Below are 20,007 nucleotides of genomic sequence, written 5' to 3' on the forward strand. Positions count from 1 at the left end.
GTAACAAGTGGTGCATTTTCTTGCTTTATTCTTTGTGCTATCTTTACAACTAGTTATTGAAGTATTTCCTAATTGCAAAGCTTGGTGCGACACACTTTCTGAAGGCATCTAGCAGGGAACGGGGAAAAATGACTGGCTGCCTGATCATGTCTTAGCCTTTTGGACATGATCTGCCTAAAATAGTTCTCTGCTACCTATGCAAAGAAAAGGAGAACTGCCGAGTTTCCTTTTGTGAATAAAAGGGGCAGTGAATCTTTGTAAAGAGATAATCCAGGTTTCCATTTGAGAAGGTGTTGTGGATGTACCACTTACATTCTCTCAAGATTTCCTATTTTAAGCACAGGCAGGCCCAGTTTCTAGCACCTGCAACTCTTTGCTGAAGGTCTGCTCTGGTCAGAGCCCAGTGACTGCCAGAAGTTGGTGTATAAATACCTCAGCAACCCCCCTGCTCAGAGGAGATAATTCTGAGACCTGTGTCCTACACTGGCTCCAAGGGTTGCCTAGTGGGATTAATCCCTGGTTATTTACCGTGACAACTTGTTGGTCCTTTCTTTTCCAATCTCATTTCCTCAATTTCCTAGTGGTTTTCCTGGAATCTTGTCCAAAATAAGCTACCTGTCTCAAATGCTTGATCGCTTCTGGGAAAACTCAAACTAGATCATGATCTTTTATAGTTTTAGAATTTTATTACATGTGTGTTGCAAAAATCTAAATGAGCTAGGTGTTTGAAGGAATTGGAAATGTTTAAAAAGCTGTTTGATGCTATTTATGTTAAAACTCTCCACAGTATCTATAACTATGCCAGAAACATTTGGATATTGGTAAAACCTTAGGGAAGATTAAAAGGAATACATACATAGAGTTCTATCTGAAAAGGTTCCCTTGGAAGATACGGGAGGCTGAATGGGAGCTGGGATTCTTAGTTGATGTATTAGGAATTGTAACTTTGAGTAACGCTCCAAAGAAATAACTTTAGTTTCACATTGTGATAATTGAACTTCAACTATTGGAAAGTTAGAATTTAGTTAGGACGATTTTTCTAGATGAGAAAGAGATTTCTATGATGAGAAGAACTTCTCTTCAGCCTGTCAGAAGTCATTCAGTTTTTAAATTGCCGTCAGCCCATTTTTTCACCCTTTATACCTTTCCATCTACTTGTACGTTGTCTTTTATGATAGATCAGAGATTCTGTTGAAACTCACATCACGGTTCTGTGAGAATGGATTCAGACGCCAAGTTACAGAGCCTCCAAACATGGGGCGCTCTCCTAGGGCATCCTGACCCTGTTTTCATTCTTACACTAGTGTGTCTGCCAAAGTGGTGCTCCCTCTGCATGTGCTGACCCCCTGCTCTCATCCCTCCCAGGACGTTTCTCCTATTACTCGGCACCCCCTGCAGGCACTCTTCATCTGGGCCATTCTTCAGAACAAGAAGGAACTTTCCAAAGCCATCTGGGAGCAGGTAAATGTCCAAGTCTGTGGCAGATGTATGCTTGGTTGTGGTCGTTCTGACCCTTTCAAACCTCACATACCTAATCTAAAGCGTCCTCAGTAAAAGGGAATATTTGATGTCGGTAGATATGGTTGTGCCTGTTTCCATGTGAACAGGGGTGTGTTTGGGAGGGGAGGTCCCTGGAAAGTTCTGGGCTTGGTGGGTAATCCAGGAGGCACCTGCTTCTTAGGTTTGTGTGGATGTGTGATTGTCTTCCAAGTGGAGGAGGTTTTAAAGTTTAACTTAAAATTAATTTCTAACTTTCTTGCATTATAGGCAGGAAGTAGGGCCTGTACAAAGCCTGCTTTAGGAAATGATTGAGACTTTTCTTTGTGATTCCACACATGATGATTTTTATAAATGATTTATGAACAGTTGAAAAGAAGCTGCATTCTCTGTTTTTAGAGCCTAAGATTAGGTATTGAATATTGATTCACACACACACTCTCACTAACTATAATTGTCAGTCTTCGTGTCCTTGACCAATTTCCCCCTCTGAGCTGTTACAGCATGATGGTGGGTCATCAGGCTTCCCATTGCCACGTCTAACTATCAGCTTCTCCTGCATTTGTCTTGTTTTTTTATTGGAGTATAATTGCTTTACAATATTGTGTTAGTTTCTGCTGTACAATGAAGTGAATCAGCTATATGCATACCTATATCCCCTCCCTCTTAGACCTCCCTCCCCCCCCTTCCCCGCCTTCCCCCCCATCTAGGTCATCACAGAGCACTGAGCTGAGCTCCCAGTGCTATACAGCAGGTTCCCACTAGCTATCTATTTTACACATGGTAGTGTATTTATGTCAAACCTAATCTCCCAATTTGTCCCACCCTCCCGTCCCACCCCTGTGTCCACATGTCTGTTCTCTACGTCTATGTCCCTATTCCTGCCCTACAAATAGGTTCATCTGTACCGTTTTTTCTAGATTCCACATATATGCATGTACAATATTTGTTTTTTTCTTTCTGGCTTACATCACTCTGTATGACCGACTCTATAGGTCCATCCACATCTCTACAAGTGATCCAGTTTCGTTCCTTTTTATGGCTGAGTAATATTCCATTGTATATATGTACCCCATCTTCTTTATCCATTCATCTATCATTGGACATTTAGGTTGTTTCCATGTCCTGGCTATTGTAAATAGTGCTGCAATGAACATTGGGGTACATGTATCCTTTTGAATTATGGTTTTCTCAGGGTATATGCCCAGTAGTGAGATTTCTGTGTCATATGGTAATTCTATTTTTAGTTTGTTAAGGAACCTCCATACTGTTCTCCATAGTGGCTGTATCAATTTACATTCCCACCAACAGTGCAAGAGGGTTCCCTTTTCTCCACACCCTCTCCAGCATTTATGATTTGTAGATTTTTTGGAGATGGCCATTCTGACTGGTGTGAGGTGATACCTCATGGTAGTTTTGATTTGCATTTTTCTAATAATTAGTGATGCATTTATCTTGATTTTTTTTTGTATGTTAATTCCATGTTCAAGACTGTGAGTATATTCAGGTTCAAGACTCTTGGTGCACATTGCAAATTTTACTGGGAATCATTATGAACAGTTCAGATTTTTACCACTTCCTGCTTTTGCCATCAATCTGTGCTTGCCTGACTTTGATGTTGACTCGACTGCAAGGGCTTACGAATTAACTGTGACATTCTCACCCCTCTGGAAGACCAGGGGCTGTACTCTGGCAGCCCTGGGAGCCAGCAAGCTTCTGAAGACTCTGGCCAAGGTGAAGAATGACATCAATGCTGCAGGGGAGTCCGAGGAATTGGCAAACGAGTACGAGACCCGAGCAGTGGGTAAGCCTCTGGGAACGGGAGCCGTGGCCGGCACAGCCACACCGCGTGGCATTTACTGACTTTTCCAAGAATGAAGGTGGTGAAATATAGGCTCTCTCATCCCACAGCTGCCCAGGGCCACACCCAGGCCAGGTCTAAGTAACTCAGCACCATAGGGAAGCCTTGGGGTGTTTTGTTTTGGGGATGCTATTCAGAAACCTTGACACGTGTGAGGTTTTACCTGATGTGCAAGCTAGCAGGTTAGCCTGCCAGCTTCCTATACATATACTGACAGAAGACCCCAGACCCCTGGGTTAGGGACACAGATGGTTTGCTACTAATGGCAAAGGCAGCAGCCAGAGTGGCATCTTGGGTTGGTCCCCATGCCTCGATTCCCCACGAGGTCACGTGAATAAGGGCTGGTGTTGGTGGTCCCACATCTCCACAAACTTAGGAGGCTCAGAGCTTCTATAACCCAAGACAACAGGCGAGCTGCCCAGCTCCCCTCCAGGGCGATGTTTCTCATCACCTGGAACAGAAGAGGGCAGAGGCCCCGCTGAGTGTGACACTCCTGAAACATCTGTCCTCTGTTCGCTGTTCACCTGCCCTTGACACGGCTTGCCATCGCCCCTGCTCAGAGGGCCCGGACCCCGCGGGACTGTGAGAAATCCAGGACCAGTTGCCTCGCAGCAACAGAGAATTTTAGGCCGGCTCAGTTTTCTTCTTTCCACTGGGGAGTTTTCAGTTTGCAAGGTGGCACGTTGCAAAATGCAGGCGTGTTTGTCTGTTGTCTGATCTAATGAAGAAATGTTCATGCATTTAGCCTCTCTGTGTTGGGAAAAGGTGTCTGATTATTTCTTCTACTATATTAAAAATTTCAAGGTATTACATTGTTTTTGGATTGACTTCAGCTGGGCAATGGCTCCGAGCATTTCGACTTTTAAAGGATTTTCTCTGAGGAGCTACACACCAATCTGTTTGTCATAAGGTCTCAAAATATAAGCACACCCTCAATGCAGTAGGCCAGTGTTGTTGGGTTTTTTTTAAGTTTTTTTTTTTTTAATTTTTATTTATTTTATTTTTGGCTGCGTTGGGTCTTCGTTGCTGTGCGTGGGCTTTCTCTAGTTGCGGCGAGCGGGGGCTACACTTCGTTGCGGTGTGTGGGCTTCTCATTGCGGTGGCTTCTCTTGCTGCGGAGCACAGGCTCTAGGCACATGGGCTCAGTAGTTGTAGCACATGGGCTTCAGTAGTTGTGGCTCATGGGCTCTAGGCGTGCAGGCTCAGTAATTGTGGCACACAGGCCTAGTTGCTCCGCGGCATGTGGGATCTTCCCGGAACAGGGCTCAAATCCTTGTCCTCTGCACTGGCAGGAGGCTTCTTAACCACTGCGCCACCAGGGAAGCCCTGGGCCAGTGATTTTTATTACGTCATTTTGGCTTTTTTTTTTTTTTGCACTGTGCCTTAACCGCAAAGAACCTCACCAAAAAAGCACAGAGGTAAATGAGATGGAGGGGGCTCAGGGTCTGGCTCCCCTCCCCCGTGGCTGAACCCACCAAAGAGGGCATTCCTCATGTTCACTGCAGCTCAATTCAGTGGGCATTTCTGGACACCTGCCGCCAGGAGGCACTGTGCTGTGTGCGGGGTGCCCAAAGAAGGTCCCTTTGTTCAGTAGAGAATTATATTGTACTGGTGTTCTCTTTGCCTTTTATAATCCAGGATGCTCACAGCCAGGCTTTCATGGAAGTCAGGGCTTGGCTGGTGGGCCCGGGGTGGGGGGAAGTTCTGTGTACTGGCCAGCCCTGCCTCCCATTTCCCTCTCTCTGGGGACAATGTCACTTAGAGCTGTTCACGGAGTGTTACAGCAGCGACGAAGACTTGGCAGAACAGCTCCTGGTCTATTCCTGTGAAGCCTGGGGTGGAAGCAGCTGTTTGGAGCTGGCGGTGGAGGCCACGGACCAGCATTTCATCGCTCAGCCCGGGGTCCAGGTAAGCAACATGCAGTCACCGAACATCATGCCCAGAAATGGGCCTTTCCATCAGCTGGGTCTCTGGATCCAGTGTATCTCTAACTAGGTGTAGGGATGGGCCAGGTTACATGAACTCTCTGAGCCTTAGTTTCCTTATCTGTAAAGTGGGCATACTAGGGGGTAAAGGAAGGGTTGCTGTGAGGATTCAATGAGATAATATGTGAGTGGGGCCAGCCCTTTACGGTAGCTATTACTCTTAGAACTATTACTAGTAGTAATGGCAGCAGAGAAACTAGTATGAAGTGGGTTCAGCCAGTGTAGACGTTTCCTGCCCCAAATTACATTAACAGCAGTTTGCACCTGGTATCTCAGGTTTCGGAGGGGAGATTTTTTCCACCCACCATCCCAGCTGGAGGGGTCTGGTGTGAAGGGGAGGAAGATGGGGGAGAGATGGAAGGACTGACACTCGTCTGCGTAGCCCTGGTACACGCGACCACGCTTCATCTTCACAGCACGTGTGCGGTTCGACATCATCCCATTTTACTGAGGAGGACTCAGGAGCTCGGAGAGGTTCTGGAATGTTCCCCAGGTTGCTAGGAAGTGGCAGGGCTGGGATTTGATCCCATGATGGTTGCCCGCCTTACGGACTTTCCATTATACCATGCAGCCAGTAACTGGCACAGTGTTTACAAAAGAATCCGTTTGCTACTGCAGCCAAGTGGATTCAGTGAGTGTCGTCATGGATGACAAGGGACACACAGGGAGCCTTGCTGTTGTTCTGGTGTAGCCTCTGTGTCGTAGTGGGCTGGAGGGAGGCCAGTGCTGGGGTCAGGGTTGCCTGGGAGACCCAGCCGGCTGCCACGGCTGCCTCGCTCTGCTCATGGCTCTGCTCACAGCTTCTTAGCCCCCAGACCCCTTCTTGCAGGTGTCCCAGAGCTTTGGGGAGGTTGACTCATGCTCCCGTCCAAGTTCACCAGGCCCGACGGTTTCCACCAGATGCCGGTTCAGCGATGTTTATGGAAAGTCTCCCTGCCCGGCCCGTGGGACCAGGGAGTGTGGTTGCTCTGGGCAGGCTGACGTGTGGGGTCAGATGTCGCTGGTGGCCATGGAAGCCGAGCTAGTGCGGGAGCTTTCTGTGACCGAGGGCCTCATGGTGCCGTTTGGTGATGGCCTGGTGGGCTCATCACCCTGGAAGGGTTGGGACCTTACTTGTCTCGGAGTGCCCCGCAGAAGCAGACCGCCAGACAAGGATTTGACTGCAAGTAGTTTATGCTGGACGTGAGTCCAGGAGGTGCGTGAGGGGAGTGGAGGCCGAGAGGCTGGGAGGAGAAGGGAAGGAAGCAGACACAGGTATGCTAAGGAGAAGGTGCCTTCTGGGGGCTTCATGCTGCCTGCCCCAGTGGTGCCCATCTGAGCACCTACCCACCAACTGCAGTTTGCGGTTCCCTGGGGGCTGCCCCTCAAGAGCCAACTACACGCCCGGCCCCAGAAGCCCAGGTAGAGCGGGGCAGGGCTCTCGGGAGGAGCCGTCCTCTCCTGGAGGGATGCGCCGGGGTATGGATGGGGCCCCCGGGTCCCAGCCCTCCAGACAGTGCTGGGAAGGCCTCAGGTCCACCCTGCTCTGCCACGGAGACACACCAGTCCCTTCTGATTGGCATGATATTTTTGTTCTTGTGGGGGTTTTTTTTGGCCATGCTGTGCAGCTTGTGGGATCCTAGTTCCCTGACCAAGGATCGAACCCAGGCCCTTGGTAGTGAAAGTGTGGAGTCCTAACCACCAGATCACCAGGAGATACCCGATACGATCTTTTCTGAGAGCGGCGGGGTCCTTCCGTGTGACCCAGCCTATGCCCACCCCTTCTGTGTTGACTTTCAGTGCTGTTGTCAGAGACAAAACGAATTTCTAATTCCTGCCTTTGTGGGAGGCCCTGTTCCACCTTTCAGGGGCTGATACGTTCTGGGGAAAGCTTTTCCATGCCTTTTTAGCTCAAATGGGTGTTGAGACACCAGTGGTCTCTCTCTTGCCGACTTCCTTTCAGTGTCCTGACAGGTGTCACCTATCTGCCTCCAGAAATGAATCCTTGGGGCCCCGCAGGTAGCACTGGATGTCGTGTGAATTTGTGATCTTTCAGGGAAAAGGAGCTACAGAGGTGCTTGTTTAAACGTACACAGTAAGAATTAGAGTTGGTTAAAATTCATAGGTTTAGTGAATTTGGTCTCATACAACCTCTGTTTTAAAGTTCACAGAACCCAACATAGAAAAGGACTGAAAATCAAACAGAATTTTATATGGTTGAATCATAGCCCCTTAAAATCCAGGTAACTAATATAAAAGAATAAAGATCTCAATGCAGAGAGTTATTTATTTGGAGAGGTTTGAGGGCTGGGAAGAAAGGTCGCACACCATCCAGCATGTCATTGCATTAATAAGGACCTGTGTCCTTTGTCTCTGTTTCCTGTAGAATTTTCTTTCCAAGCAATGGTACGGAGAGATTTCCCGAGACACCAAGAACTGGAAGATTATCCTGTGTCTGTTTATTATACCCTTGGTGGGCTGTGGCTTTGTATCATTTAGGTATGAAACCAAGGCACATAATCGTGTGTGAGTGTGTGTATACATACATCTGTGTGTATACAAGCATCTGTGTGTGTGTGTACATGCATCTGTGTGTGTACATGTATCTGTATGCATGTATCTGTGTGTGTACATGTATCTGTGTGTGTACAAGCATCTGTGTGTGTACATGTATCTGTGTGCATGCATCTGTGTGTGTACATGTATCTGTGTGTGTATAAGCATCTGTGTGTGTGTACAAGCATCTGTGTGTGTACATGTATCTGTGTGCATGTATCTGTGTGTGTACATGCATCTGTGTGTGTGTATAAGCATCTGTGTGTGTGTACAAGCATCTGTGTGTGTACATGTATCTGTGTGCATGTATCTGTGTGTGTACATGCATCTGTGTGTGTGCATGTATCTGTGTGTGTGTACATGCATCTGTGTGTGTGTACAAGCATCTGTGTGTGTGTACATGCATCTGTGTGTGTGTACAAGCATCTGTGTGTGTGTACATGCATCTGTGTGTGTGTACATGTATCTGTGTGTGTGTACAAGCATCTGTGTGTGTGTGCTCTTGTGCAAAGGATCATAAGGCCTGGAAATCACAATGTTCACTCTAGTCCCTGCACTTTAGGTCTGGGATCTCCGTGGGTTTCCCCCAGGTTTGATTTCAAAGAGGTAGAAGTGGGCTCATGTCTTCAATATCTGAGGCAGAATTTGGATCTATTAAGCATGAAATGCCGAGGCTGAATTTTGGCTGGGTCAAACTTAGAGCCCAATTTGGACACCACCTGTCCCTGGCCCAGCTGTGGGTCTATGTTCATCGGTGTTCAGAGGAGAGGTGTAGCCCGTGCAGTGATGTTGGCCAGGATGGTGACAGTGCTGTCCCTCCTCGGTCCAGGAAGAAGCCCCTTGACAAACACAGGAAGCTCCTGTGGTACTACGTGGCCTTCTTCACCTCCCCGTTTGTGGTCTTCTCCTGGAACGTGGTCTTCTATATCGCCTTCCTCCTGCTCTTTGCCTACGTGCTGCTCATGGATTTCCACCCTGTGCCACAACCCCCGGAGCTGGTCCTCTATGCGCTGGTCTTTGTCCTGTTCTGTGATGAAGTGAGACAGGTAGGTCAGCCCTGACGTGGGGCCCCCCCTCCTTTCTTCAGTGAGCGGCATCTTCCTAATGCCAAAGGGGAGCAGAAGTTGCTCCTCAAGTTCCAAAGTCATTATTTCCCCCAAATAAATGTTCTCATTTGGTGGCCACCCATGAACATGAAGACGCTCTTCCGTGAGATCTCCTAGCCCCAAGCCCAAGCTTTGCTCTCTAATTAACGTCAATTGGTGGAGATGAATTACTCGGGAATGTGTTCAAAGAGCAGGTTGACCTTGGACTTTTAAACCCACTCCCATCATCAGGAGCCATTTGTGATCCTGTCATTACTGTCACTGGGGTAGGCAGCACCATGAGTGGCAGGGGAATTGGAAGGACTTTCCAGCTAAGAGCATCTCAATGCCCAGCATGTCAGATTGACAATGTCAGAAATTCATATTCGTCCTTGTGAATTTCAGGGAGTTCCTGTCATTTATTCATGGTGTTTTCTCTAGTTTCTTGGGATCTGCATTGTTTGGCATCCTCTTCCCACCCTTAATCTGAACTTAGCCCAGGCCTGGCACGTAGCAGGTGCTCAGTTAATAATTGTTGAATGAATAAATGTTGATGGTGGAGGTCAGTGCTGTCCCTAAACCATCACGAAAAGTCATCCCAGAAAATCCTTTTAAGATGGTAGTTTACAAAATATTTGAGAACTGCTGTTGCTGTCACTCTTGTCCCATATGAGCCCAAACCGCAAAACATATCCATTCAACATGTATGGCCTAGGTGCTCACAGTGTACAAGGTACTGTGCCAAGTGATACCAGATATTTGGAGGGGCAAAGGATGCTGTTCTGGACCCCACAGAGTTGCTGCCTGGAATAGGATTCCTAAATTGTTTTGACTATCATGCTAACTCTAATAGATTCTTTTTTTTTTTTTTTTTTTTGGTGGCTTCTAGGAGCCCTGGGTTGAGAAAGATTCTGAGCCTCTATTTTCAGCAGGAGAACATCTTAATGAATTAGAAGTGTCTGCCATGGGCACAAGGGGTGGCAGGAGTCCTGGTACCAGTGCCCTGGATCTGCCTTTGCTTGCCTAGTAGGTGGGAGGTGCAGACGCAGGCTGGAGATGGAGTACAGGTAGAAGTGTGTTGAGCATGCAAGATTATCAGGCTTTCTGTCTACCAGCAAATCTCCCCCAGGACCTGGTCCTGCTGACGTGCAGAGGGTTTCTATGACTTCAGATCAGCCCCATGGGTGCCCCAGGCATTGGCTCAAGTGGTCACAGTTCAGTCCAGGGCACTTCTGTATTAGCTCACTAGGGCTAGGGCTGCCATGATGAAGCACCACCCGCTGGGCGGCTTAAACAACACAAGTTCATCATCTCATTGTTCTGAAAGCCAGAAGTCTGAGATCAAGCTGTGGGCAAGGTTGGTTCCTTCTGAGGATGTGAGGGAGAACCTGTTCCAGGCCCGTCCCCAGTTTCTGGAGATTTGCTGGCCATCTCTGCTGTCCCTTGGCTGTAGATGCATTGCTCAATCCCTGACCTCATGCTCACACCAAATGCTCCCTGTGTGCATGTCTCTGTCCAAATCTCCCCTTGTCATAAGGACACTAATCACATTGGATCAGGGGCCCATCCTGCTCCAGTATGACCTCATCTTAACTAATTACATCTGCAAGGACCCTACTTCCAAACAAGGTCACATCCTGAGGTGCTGGGGGGTAGGACTTCAATGCATGAATCTGGAGGTTCAACTCACAGCCCCTTCCATATAGTCTCAGAGGCCTTGTTTTACTTGCTAGTTCTCTCTCTTTTTTTTTTGACTTCTGTGTATCAGCAGCCAGGGTGTGAAAATATCCTCCTGGAGAGAAGCAGAGAAAGATGGAAGGAGAGTCAGCATTTAAAACGGGAATGGGCCCTGGCCATTGTGAGAAAGTTAACCAAGAGCTTTTAAATTAGGAAGCTCCCGAGTTACGTTGTCACAGGAGCTGGCGCTGCACGGGGTCGCACGTGTTCCCTCCTAGACCAGTCGGGTGCTGGGGCCCTGACTCCCTTCCTTTGCTGTGCTCCCGGGCGTGGTTGACCACCTTTCAAAGGCACATGAAAGAGAAAGTTTGGCTTTTGCAGAGGAGAGGATGAAAGGGTGAGTTTGGAGGGGTTTGTCTGACTGCGGGGGGAAAGCCCTGCATCTCATCCTGTTTGAGAGACCAGCAGACCTCTCATCCTCTGTGGACGGGGAGGCCCAGTGGGGCAAATAAGTCATGAGCACAAATAAATGGAGAGAGAGAGAAAGAGAGAGAGAGAGAGAGAGAGAAACCAGCAGGAATTGCAAATAGCATGGTAGTAACTTACTTAATTTCTTTGACCTTCTGGTTCCCCATCCTTAAATGGGCATGTTTCCTACTGCAAGTGGTTATTTTTTTCAGCTTATTGAGATATTATTGACATATAGCACTGTATACTTTCAAGGTATACAGCATAATGACTTGACCTACATATAACCATGAAGTTACCGAGGGGAGCAAGAGGACGGGGTGTCCTACCTGCAAGCCTTGCCCCTCTCGTCCGGCACCAGCTTCACTGGGGCGTTCCAGCTCCTCACACATACTCTGCTCTTGCCCAGAATTGGGTGGCATGGAAATGACTTCACGCAGATGTTTGTTTCTTATTCACATTTGATCCTCGGGGCCTAGCACAGGAGCGGGCGTTGTCACGTTTCTGGCAAGTGCGTGTATCTTTTTTTAAAAACCGGATTGACAAGGCGGGGTCTTCCTGATTCAACCCCAGAGATGTGCTGTGACCGAGAGTGAGGGGGGAACCGTGAAGCCAGCACTGGGCACGTGGGGAGGAAGCTGGCGGGGGGGGCTCAGACGTACCCTTTTGAGCAGAGGGTGCTGTTGGCAGCTTCTTGGAATGGTTGGTAAAAAGGAAAGTTCTTTTCCTGCTGCTGGCTGCCCCTCACTCACGCTCCCAGCATTTCTCTCCTCGTCCCGTTCCCGACCCTGCCTCCCGGCTGCATGAAAGTCACAGAGTCCAAATGTCGTTTGTGTCCTCCAGGAATCTAAAGGAGCATGAGGTCTAGAGAGACGACTTATCCTGGGTTGCTCTAGGGGCAGAGCTTGGCCCGGAAGGAGGATGCAGGGAGAGTCATCCCGGCTTAAGCCAAGCACTTCATTCACACAGTCTTTCTTTCAACCAATATTTATTGAGCACCTACCACAAGCAGTGTCTTAGACCCTGGGGATACAGCGATGCACCAAACAGGCAGATATCTCTGTCCTCATGGACCTTCTACCAGCTGGCGATGACCGGCAGGGTCTTTTCTGGGAGCTTTCAGGGAGAGGAGGTGAGCGCCGCCAGTAGCACTGAATGAGCGAGTCTTGAGTTGAGGGGAGGTTGGCCTAGAGGACTTGGGATTGTAAAATTTGGAGTCCTGACGTCACAAGCATCTCCCTTCAGATTCGCGTATACATTTAACTGCTCATCCCTTATTCGGGTCATGCGGGAAGGAGACTCAGGACAGGTGCATTTTTGCACGGAGAGGGGCCCCCGGCAGGTGGAGTGTGTGGAGCTTTGCTCAGGAGAGACACAGAGCAGGGACACTGAGTGGGGGCAGACGGTGGGCAGGAACCTCGGGGAGGTTCTGGGTTTCTGATGTGCTTCCCAGTTACTCCCCAGGCCTGATGTGGTGCCCACAGGGTCTGGCTGAGTCCCAGCTGTTCTGCCTTCATAATGGATGGTATTAGCGATGTGTAGCTTTGTCCAAGTGTGTCCTGTGTTTCTTTGTAAAAGTTATTTTTGAAGGGGCAGTGTTTTTTAACATCTTTATTGGGGTATAATTGCTTTACAGTGGTGTGTTAGTTGCTGCTGTATAACAAAGCGAGTCAGCTATACATATACATATATCCCCATATCTCCTCCCTCTTGTGTCTCCCTCCCACCCTCCCTATCCCACCCGTCTAGGTGGACACAAAGCACAGAGCTGATCTCCCTGTGCTATGCGGCTGCTTCCCACTAGCTATCTATTTTACGTTTGGTAGTGTATATATGTCCATGCCACTCTCACTTCGTCCCAGCTTCCCCTTCCCCCTCCCCGTGTCCTCAAGTCCATTCTGTACGTCTGCGTCAGGGGCAGTTTGAATTCAGCAGTCCTGCATATTAAGGCGATGGTGAGGGACGTGCCTGTGCTTAAGGTCAGGAGCGTGGAGTCAAGGCCACCCCTGCTGGCAGGGAGCAGCTCTGCCTGTGTGGTCTGTGAGCCCCATCTCCACAGCACAGCCTTGCTGATTCCTGTCATTACAGGACTCTGACACTTGGGGTCGCTGTTTCCCTTTCGGGTCTGCAGACGCAGGCCTTTGGAATCCTTCATTGTGGTTGGTTTCCTCAATCAGCTCTGCCGGCCTGGTACTGTCTTAATTAACCTAATTCACATTTGTTAGCAAAAAGCAAAACCAGGCAGGATGTTACCTGCTTCAGATAGTGTCTGGGTGTCAAATGCATGCTTGTCAGTGTCTCCCTGTGTCCCCTTGCCCAGGAGACAGAGGTTGCTATGTTAATTGGAATTTTTCACCAAGGCAATCAATAAGTGCAAACATAGTTGCTAAATAGCTCTTAGGTCTATTAAACAGACTGTGAATGTTTATTTAAAGTGAGGTAAGTCCCAGCGGCCCTTCATGGAGAGCACGTTCAGTCTTGAGGCCCTTGAATCCCCAAATCCTGAGAGATAGGATGAGATACGCTCCCGGTATTTTATGAATATAGCCAATCGCTGGCATTCCATCCAGAAAAGAGGCGGCTATTCCTTTTTTAAAATGTCTTCTTACTGCAACCGTGCTTCCCAACCTCAGACTGGCTCTACTTATGGTTCTTCCTGTCATGTGGCCCGAGGCTGAGCCAGGCTGGGGCTGCCCTGTTGCCCTGTGCCTACCTGCCTCTCAGGCCAGGGTTTCAAAGAGGGAAGCAGGTGGCAGGTAGAGCTTGTCCCAACTACCCTCATCTTGCAAATGGCTCTTGGTGGGTGGTGATCAGTTTCACTGGGACCACCCAAATGGACAGTTAGGAATCCTGACTGGATTTCTGAGCCCAGGCGTTCACCCATCCCACAGGAGAACATGGTCAAATTGGGCTGCTCACACCTGGGGGATTTTAATATTTCCTTGGTACTTGATTTCATAACACCCTCACCCCTTTGTCCACTAAAGTTGCTGTTTGCATTTATAAATGAGTGAAAAGAAATACTTGTTGAGAAACCGATGATGTTTCTTAAATCCAAGTCTAAGATGGTGGGATCTCTGTGTGTGTGTGTGTGGGGGGGGTTCTAAAGAAGCAGGGTGATACTGGAGAGAGGAAACCACATTTCAGAGCCCTAAGACCCATCACTTGCTGGCTTTCTGCCTAAGGGCAAGTTCCTTTGCTGCTTTATCTTAGGCCTTGGTTTCAGGTGCAGAATAGGAAGTAAGATATCTTAATAGCAGGTGGACCCATGTTGGTGGTTCATTTAGTAGATTTGAAAAGTGCACGTTCCTTTGATGACACATCTTTGCTGTTGTTTTCCTGCCGTGCACAAGTCTGGTGGTTTCCTTATCTGAGCTCACTTGGACTTTTTATCTTACCTCCCCTCCGACCCTTATCACGTTTCATTTTAAACATGTTTAACGTCTGTCTTTGCCGTGGGCCGGTAGATTCCTTGAGTGTCGACATCACCCCCAATCCGGTGATGTCTCTGTGTCCCAGGAGCCCAGCACAGGTGTTTGCAATCCCGTGGATTCTCAGTAAATATGTTTTGAGTGGATGGATGAATGAAAGGGTTAGATGACCACCCTGGAATCCCTCAAATCCAACGTATGCATTGCCAGAGAGGCTGTCCAGATGCAGCCTTCTAATGGTTAATCTTATCCCTCTTTCAGTGTTTTCCTGACATGCTTTCTTCTGAGAAATCATGACCGATATATACAAATCATGATGGAAGGATCACTCTTGATTTGTGGCACACTCTTCCTGTCGGTCATTTCTGTGACCACATCTGTCCTCCTAGCTGCCACACATAGCACCTGTGTGCAAAAAAGTTTTTAAAACTTTTTAAAAAGTTTCTTTAATAAGATGCTTTATTGCCATGTGCCAGAAAATTTTTACAGTAAACACACAAATCTGTGATGACGGCAGTATGGATAACACCCTCTAGAGTTGTGCAGTGCACAGCCTACACCACTGTACGTGGCAGCCATGGGGAGGGGCATTCCACCTTTGCCCACACAGGTTGTACTCACTCTCTGCAGGTTTCTCTTTAAAAACAGTTGGGATCCACGAGTCTTTTTATCTTGACTTTGTTATCAACACATGAATAACAGCACAGCAAGCATGCAACCTACTTTCCAATCCCCCTGGAACAGCACAGGGCAGTTGCAGGGCGTACTTGGCGCATCATGGGCTCAAAAAGGATATGGAAAGAAATTTGTGAGCAAGAATAAATCCGGAAGCCGTTGATGTTTCCAAGCTGCTGTGTCCTCTCTCTGTCCCTCTCTGTGCTGCAGTGGTACATGAATGGGGTGAATTATTTTACTGACCTGTGGAACATCATGGATACGCTTGGGCTCTTTTATTTCATAGCAGGGATCGTATTTCGGTAAGTAGTCCTCACCACGTTTTCAAGTTTCAGGTGTTTTGGGATTCTCTTGGGTGGAAAGGCGGAGGAAAGACGTTTCAAGCCCAAGATAAGAGAGAGAGGATGAACTATGGTCCCGTTATTTTATGAATATAGCCTATCTCTGGAATTCCATTCAGAAAAGAGGCTGCTATTCCTTTTAAAAAATGTTTTCTTACTGCAACGGTGCCGGTTCTTCCCATCACATGGCCCGAGGCTGAGCCAGGCTGGGGCTGCCCTGTTGCCATGTGCCCTCCCCGCCCCCATTTAGAGATTATTACAAACGCCCATTGTCTCTGCCTCTTAGAGACACAGCTTGGTTGGCATAAAGCTGGGTCTCCTCTCTTCCCCCCTCCTGGTGATCTGTAATTGAAAAAGGGTTCTTCATGGTTTTTCTCTTTGTGCTTATAGAATTTGGGGAGAGAATTAGAAATCGAGGAGAGAATGATGAGGGTGTTAAATATAACACAGTGTTTTCGTTTGGGGCCACACAATCTTCTAACATACACTTAACTTCAACTTAAATGTTGGTTCTGGAGACTGCCCTCCCAGCTACAAGAGTTCCTCAATCCCTGAGGATTAGAGAAACCAGTTGAAAAGTACGGTTGAAGGCAAAAAGCAACATGACGCCCGGTGATAGGGAAATTGGGGTGCATACAAACCTTGGCCCACCTTGTCCAGCCATGCTCCTTTCCGGCCCGCCTTTCCCAAATAGCTTCAAGGTGAAGCTCGTGGTCTATTGGAGCAGAGAAGCCTGACCATTAATATTCACACCTCCCCAGAACGAGATGCTTTACAGTGAGTGCTCGCTCTACAGTATGAACGGGGTAAGAGCTCAATTTCCTCCTCCAAAAAAACCCTCCCTGTCTGCTTGGGTTAAAGGCCCAGCATTATTTTTTTAAGTTTTTTATTTTATATTGGAGTAGAGCCGATTAACAATGTTGTGATAGTTTCAGGCGCCCAGCAGACCGACGTAGCCATACATATACATGTATCCATTCTCCCCCAGACTCCCCTCCCATCCAGGCTGCCACATAACATTGAGCAGAGTTTCCTGTGCTACACAGTAGGTCTCTTTCAAAGGCCCAGCATTTGAATCACGGTTGGATGTGATTGCTAGAGCATTCCAGTTAGAAAGCACATATGGCTTTCAATGAACGCGCCAGCAGGTGGTTAGCTAATCAGATGATCTGGTGCAAACGAGGTAAGTTTCACTGGGGGGAACCTGGCAGGGTCAAGTCCCAAGTGGCCGGGGTCATCGTAGAGGCCCGTGAGCCAGGAAGTTAGCGATGCCGGGACTGGGTCCTGCAGGAGTATTTGGGATGAAGGACTAAAGTGTCCTGCCTCTCCTGGAGTCCACGAGGGCAGTAGACGTGGCCTTTGGTTTTCAGTGGCTGATGGGCCGGTGATGTCCCTGGTCTATTTCCACTTACTCTCAGTTCCCAGGCTTTTGGCTGTTTCTTCACGTTTGGTTATTTTTAAAAGCAAAACTTTGATTGTAAATCAACTGTACTTCAATAAAATTTAAAAAAATTAGCAAATACAATCCAGAAATAAATAAAAATGATAAAAAGCGAAACTTTGAAATCTTTTGTCAGCATCTCACAGCTTCTTTCCTCTTCTTTCCACAGGCTTTACCCTTCTAACAAAACCTCGCTGTACTCCGGACGAGTGATTTTTTGCCTGGATTACATTATATTCACGCTCAGGTTGATTCACATTTTCACGGTCAGCAGGAATTTAGGACCCAAGATTATAATGTTGCAGAGGATGGTAAGAATGAAGAATATTTGTAGTTAGTTGTCCTTCTTGTAACTGCATCCAGCGTTCCTTTCGTTGTTGAGAGGAGGATTTTGTGCACAGAGTGATGGCTGCATTTCACAATCAGTAGGGTTTACTTTCTTGATGTGTTTTCATCAGGGACCCCTCTTCCAGGTTATAATTTAACAAAAGATGGCTGTTAGGAGCAAACAGTGTGACTCAGTGCGTTGCTAAGAAAGATCTCTAGATTTTACATGTTTCCAAGTGCTTTCACTTGAGTCTTAACAACTCACTAGGAGCCTAGGCGGGAGAGGGACTTTTATACCCATTTTACAGATGTGGACAGTCAGGTTCAAGAAGGTTAATATGTTTGTCTGGAGACATGCAGTGAGCTAGAAGCATAGCGTGGACTGGAACTTTAATCTTACAACCATGCGATACAGACTTCGGGAAAGCACTACCAGCCCCGTTCCATGGGGACAAATAACAGAAAGATACACACTGACGATGTTGCTTCTCTCAGCTTGTTTTCCACGTGACCCAAACCTCCCGTGTTTCTGTCTTTAAATCAGATGGGCATTTGGATGAGCTCATCTGGAGGTTCCTTTCCAATGCTGAGCTTCTTGAGTTTGTGGTTTTAATTCAAAGCATATCTGGGGCATCAAGTCACCATGAAGTCATGCTATGTGTGCAAAACATTAAGAAAGATAAAACGGTGCCTTCTTGTCTAAAAAGGAGAACTTTTATTTTCCTTAAGAAAAAAAAACTAAGGCAATAGCTTAGGGGTCTGCAGAACGTGAGCTGGAGAGGAGGAGGGGGGTTCAGAGTTGGATCCCTCTTCTGCTCCCAGGCTGGTCTCATTCAGAAAGTCTCTGCTGCTGCGCTGGTTTGGGGACCTGCAAGGAAAGATGCATCCGTCAGTCTTAGTGCCGGGAAGGAGATGCCCCGAGACCCAAGGGTGATGATGGCCATTTTTAAAAATCAGTGATCAAATGCTGGGCACCTTAGGTTCCAGGGTCCCAGAGCCTCTGTCCTTCTCCGTGGTCAGTGGAGGGGACAAGCCGCCCTGGTGCAGTCCTGACTCCACTCTCGTGTCCTCCCATGCAGCTGATAGACGTGTTCTTCTTCCTGTTCCTCTTTGCCGTGTGGATGGTGGCCTTCGGCGTGGCCAGGCAAGGGATCCTCAGGCAGAATGAGCATCGCTGGAGGTGGATCTTCCGCTCGGTCATCTATGAGCCCTACCTGGCCATGTTCGGCCAAGTGCCCAGCGACGTGGACAGTAAGCCTGATGTGGCCTGGGCGGGGGACAGCTGGGAGGTGGCAGATGCTTCTAGAAGCAGCCTCTGAGGCGCCCCACTCTGACCCTGGGGACTGTCTTAGGAGCAGAGGCGGCTGGGATCTGGCCAACACCAGGCAGGGGACGCTAACCCTCAAAGCCATTTCTTTCTCCTGAGCAGGATCTTACGTCCACCTTGTAAGCTTGTTCCCAACATTTCAGCCTGCAATTTTTAAACCTTTTTAAAAAGAGTGTTTCTCATATTTCCAACAGCAACGTGGCCGATGAAAGCAAGGAGCCTCACTGGTTTAGAAACGAGTGTTGCGAGTCTGTCCTATACAACAGTGACGGGGTGCTCATTTATTTCCAAAAGTGCAATATTGAAAAATTTTGCACTGCAACCTGGAATTTAAACTTCCAGCATTAGCCTTCTGCCAGCTATCTTTCGGAGGCAGGTTAATGGTGGCAGAGATGGCATGGATTTGGCCACACCCAGTTGACATAAGGAAAGTGTCGGGCATGTGCAAACTGGTGTGCGTTTTGGATAAACTGTCTAAAGCATCTCTGTGATGCTGACAGTAGCCTGAGCTTGTCATGTTCTGCCTGCCACGGGAAACCCACCCCGATGTTTGCCTGGCCCTGTGCTCTTGTTTTTCAGCTCCTTGGTGTTTCCTCAATTAGCTCCGTGGCCTCGTGTGGTCCTTCTGGCCTCTTTTGCTGCAGCCTCTTCCAAGACCTTAGAAACAGCTCTTTTCCGTGCATCGATGGGAAGGCACCTTGTTGTTATGATTTCCCGTCTGCACACTGTACTTACCATTTTACATAAAAGGGAGTGTGTGTTGTCCTCACGGCAACCTTACGTGTCCGTGGTTTTAGTCCTGTGAGGGACAGCTCACAGTAACTAACCTAAAGAGCCAGTGGCAGGTGGGGTTCAAATCCTGGTCCAGCCACGTGTGTGCTGTGTGCCCTGGGACGCAGCTTGGCGTCTCTGCCTCTCAGCTCCATTGCAGGTAAAAATGGGTGTAGCACCGACTTTTCTGCCGGGCGTCTCACCGACTGGCAGGACTAAACTCAAACTCACACGCTCGGATGAAGGTCTGTAGCCCGGAGCGACTCCCAGAGGGCCAGACACTCACATCCATTGCCTTCTCTGAGATTCCCAGACTCACCTCTCCATCCTCCCTTCCAGACTCAGACCTTCTGCAAGTCCCCGTTATAGGATCTGTCATCACTGGTCGCACGGATGTGCAAAGCAGAAGCCTTGATGTCACGTCCTTGACGCCTCCTATGACTTCCTCCCCCACCTCCAGTTCATCAGCTAGTTTTGTTGATTTTATCACCTAAATGTCTTTGAAATCCAGCCACTTTTTACCATCCCCACCACCACTACCCTAAGCCATCCTCATCCCCTTCCCACGTGGCTCTTAGGCAGAACC

General features: G+C 48.2%; 1 protein-coding gene across 1 annotated transcript in view; it reads left to right on the plus strand.

The window, feature by feature from the left end:
- The window catches only part of TRPM8 (transient receptor potential cation channel subfamily M member 8), a gene marked incomplete at both ends in the record, with an annotated part of 88,004 nt that overhangs the window by 42,435 nt on the left and 25,562 nt on the right, over positions 1 to 20,007 (plus strand). Inside the window, 8 exons of the mRNA XM_082841216.1 lie at positions 1,366 to 1,461; positions 3,172 to 3,301; positions 5,121 to 5,266; positions 7,709 to 7,821; positions 8,708 to 8,924; positions 15,425 to 15,516; positions 17,166 to 17,307; positions 18,403 to 18,574. Of these exons, the coding sequence (XP_082697342.1) occupies positions 1,366 to 1,461; positions 3,172 to 3,301; positions 5,121 to 5,266; positions 7,709 to 7,821; positions 8,708 to 8,924; positions 15,425 to 15,516; positions 17,166 to 17,307; positions 18,403 to 18,574 (1,108 nt within the window). The remainder of the gene's footprint in view (positions 1 to 1,365; positions 1,462 to 3,171; positions 3,302 to 5,120; positions 5,267 to 7,708; positions 7,822 to 8,707; positions 8,925 to 15,424; positions 15,517 to 17,165; positions 17,308 to 18,402; positions 18,575 to 20,007) is intronic.

Source organism: Leucopleurus acutus (assembly GCF_964270905.1).
Source record: "Leucopleurus acutus genome assembly, chromosome: 6".
Classification (NCBI taxonomy): Eukaryota; Metazoa; Chordata; class Mammalia; order Artiodactyla; family Delphinidae; genus Leucopleurus; species Leucopleurus acutus.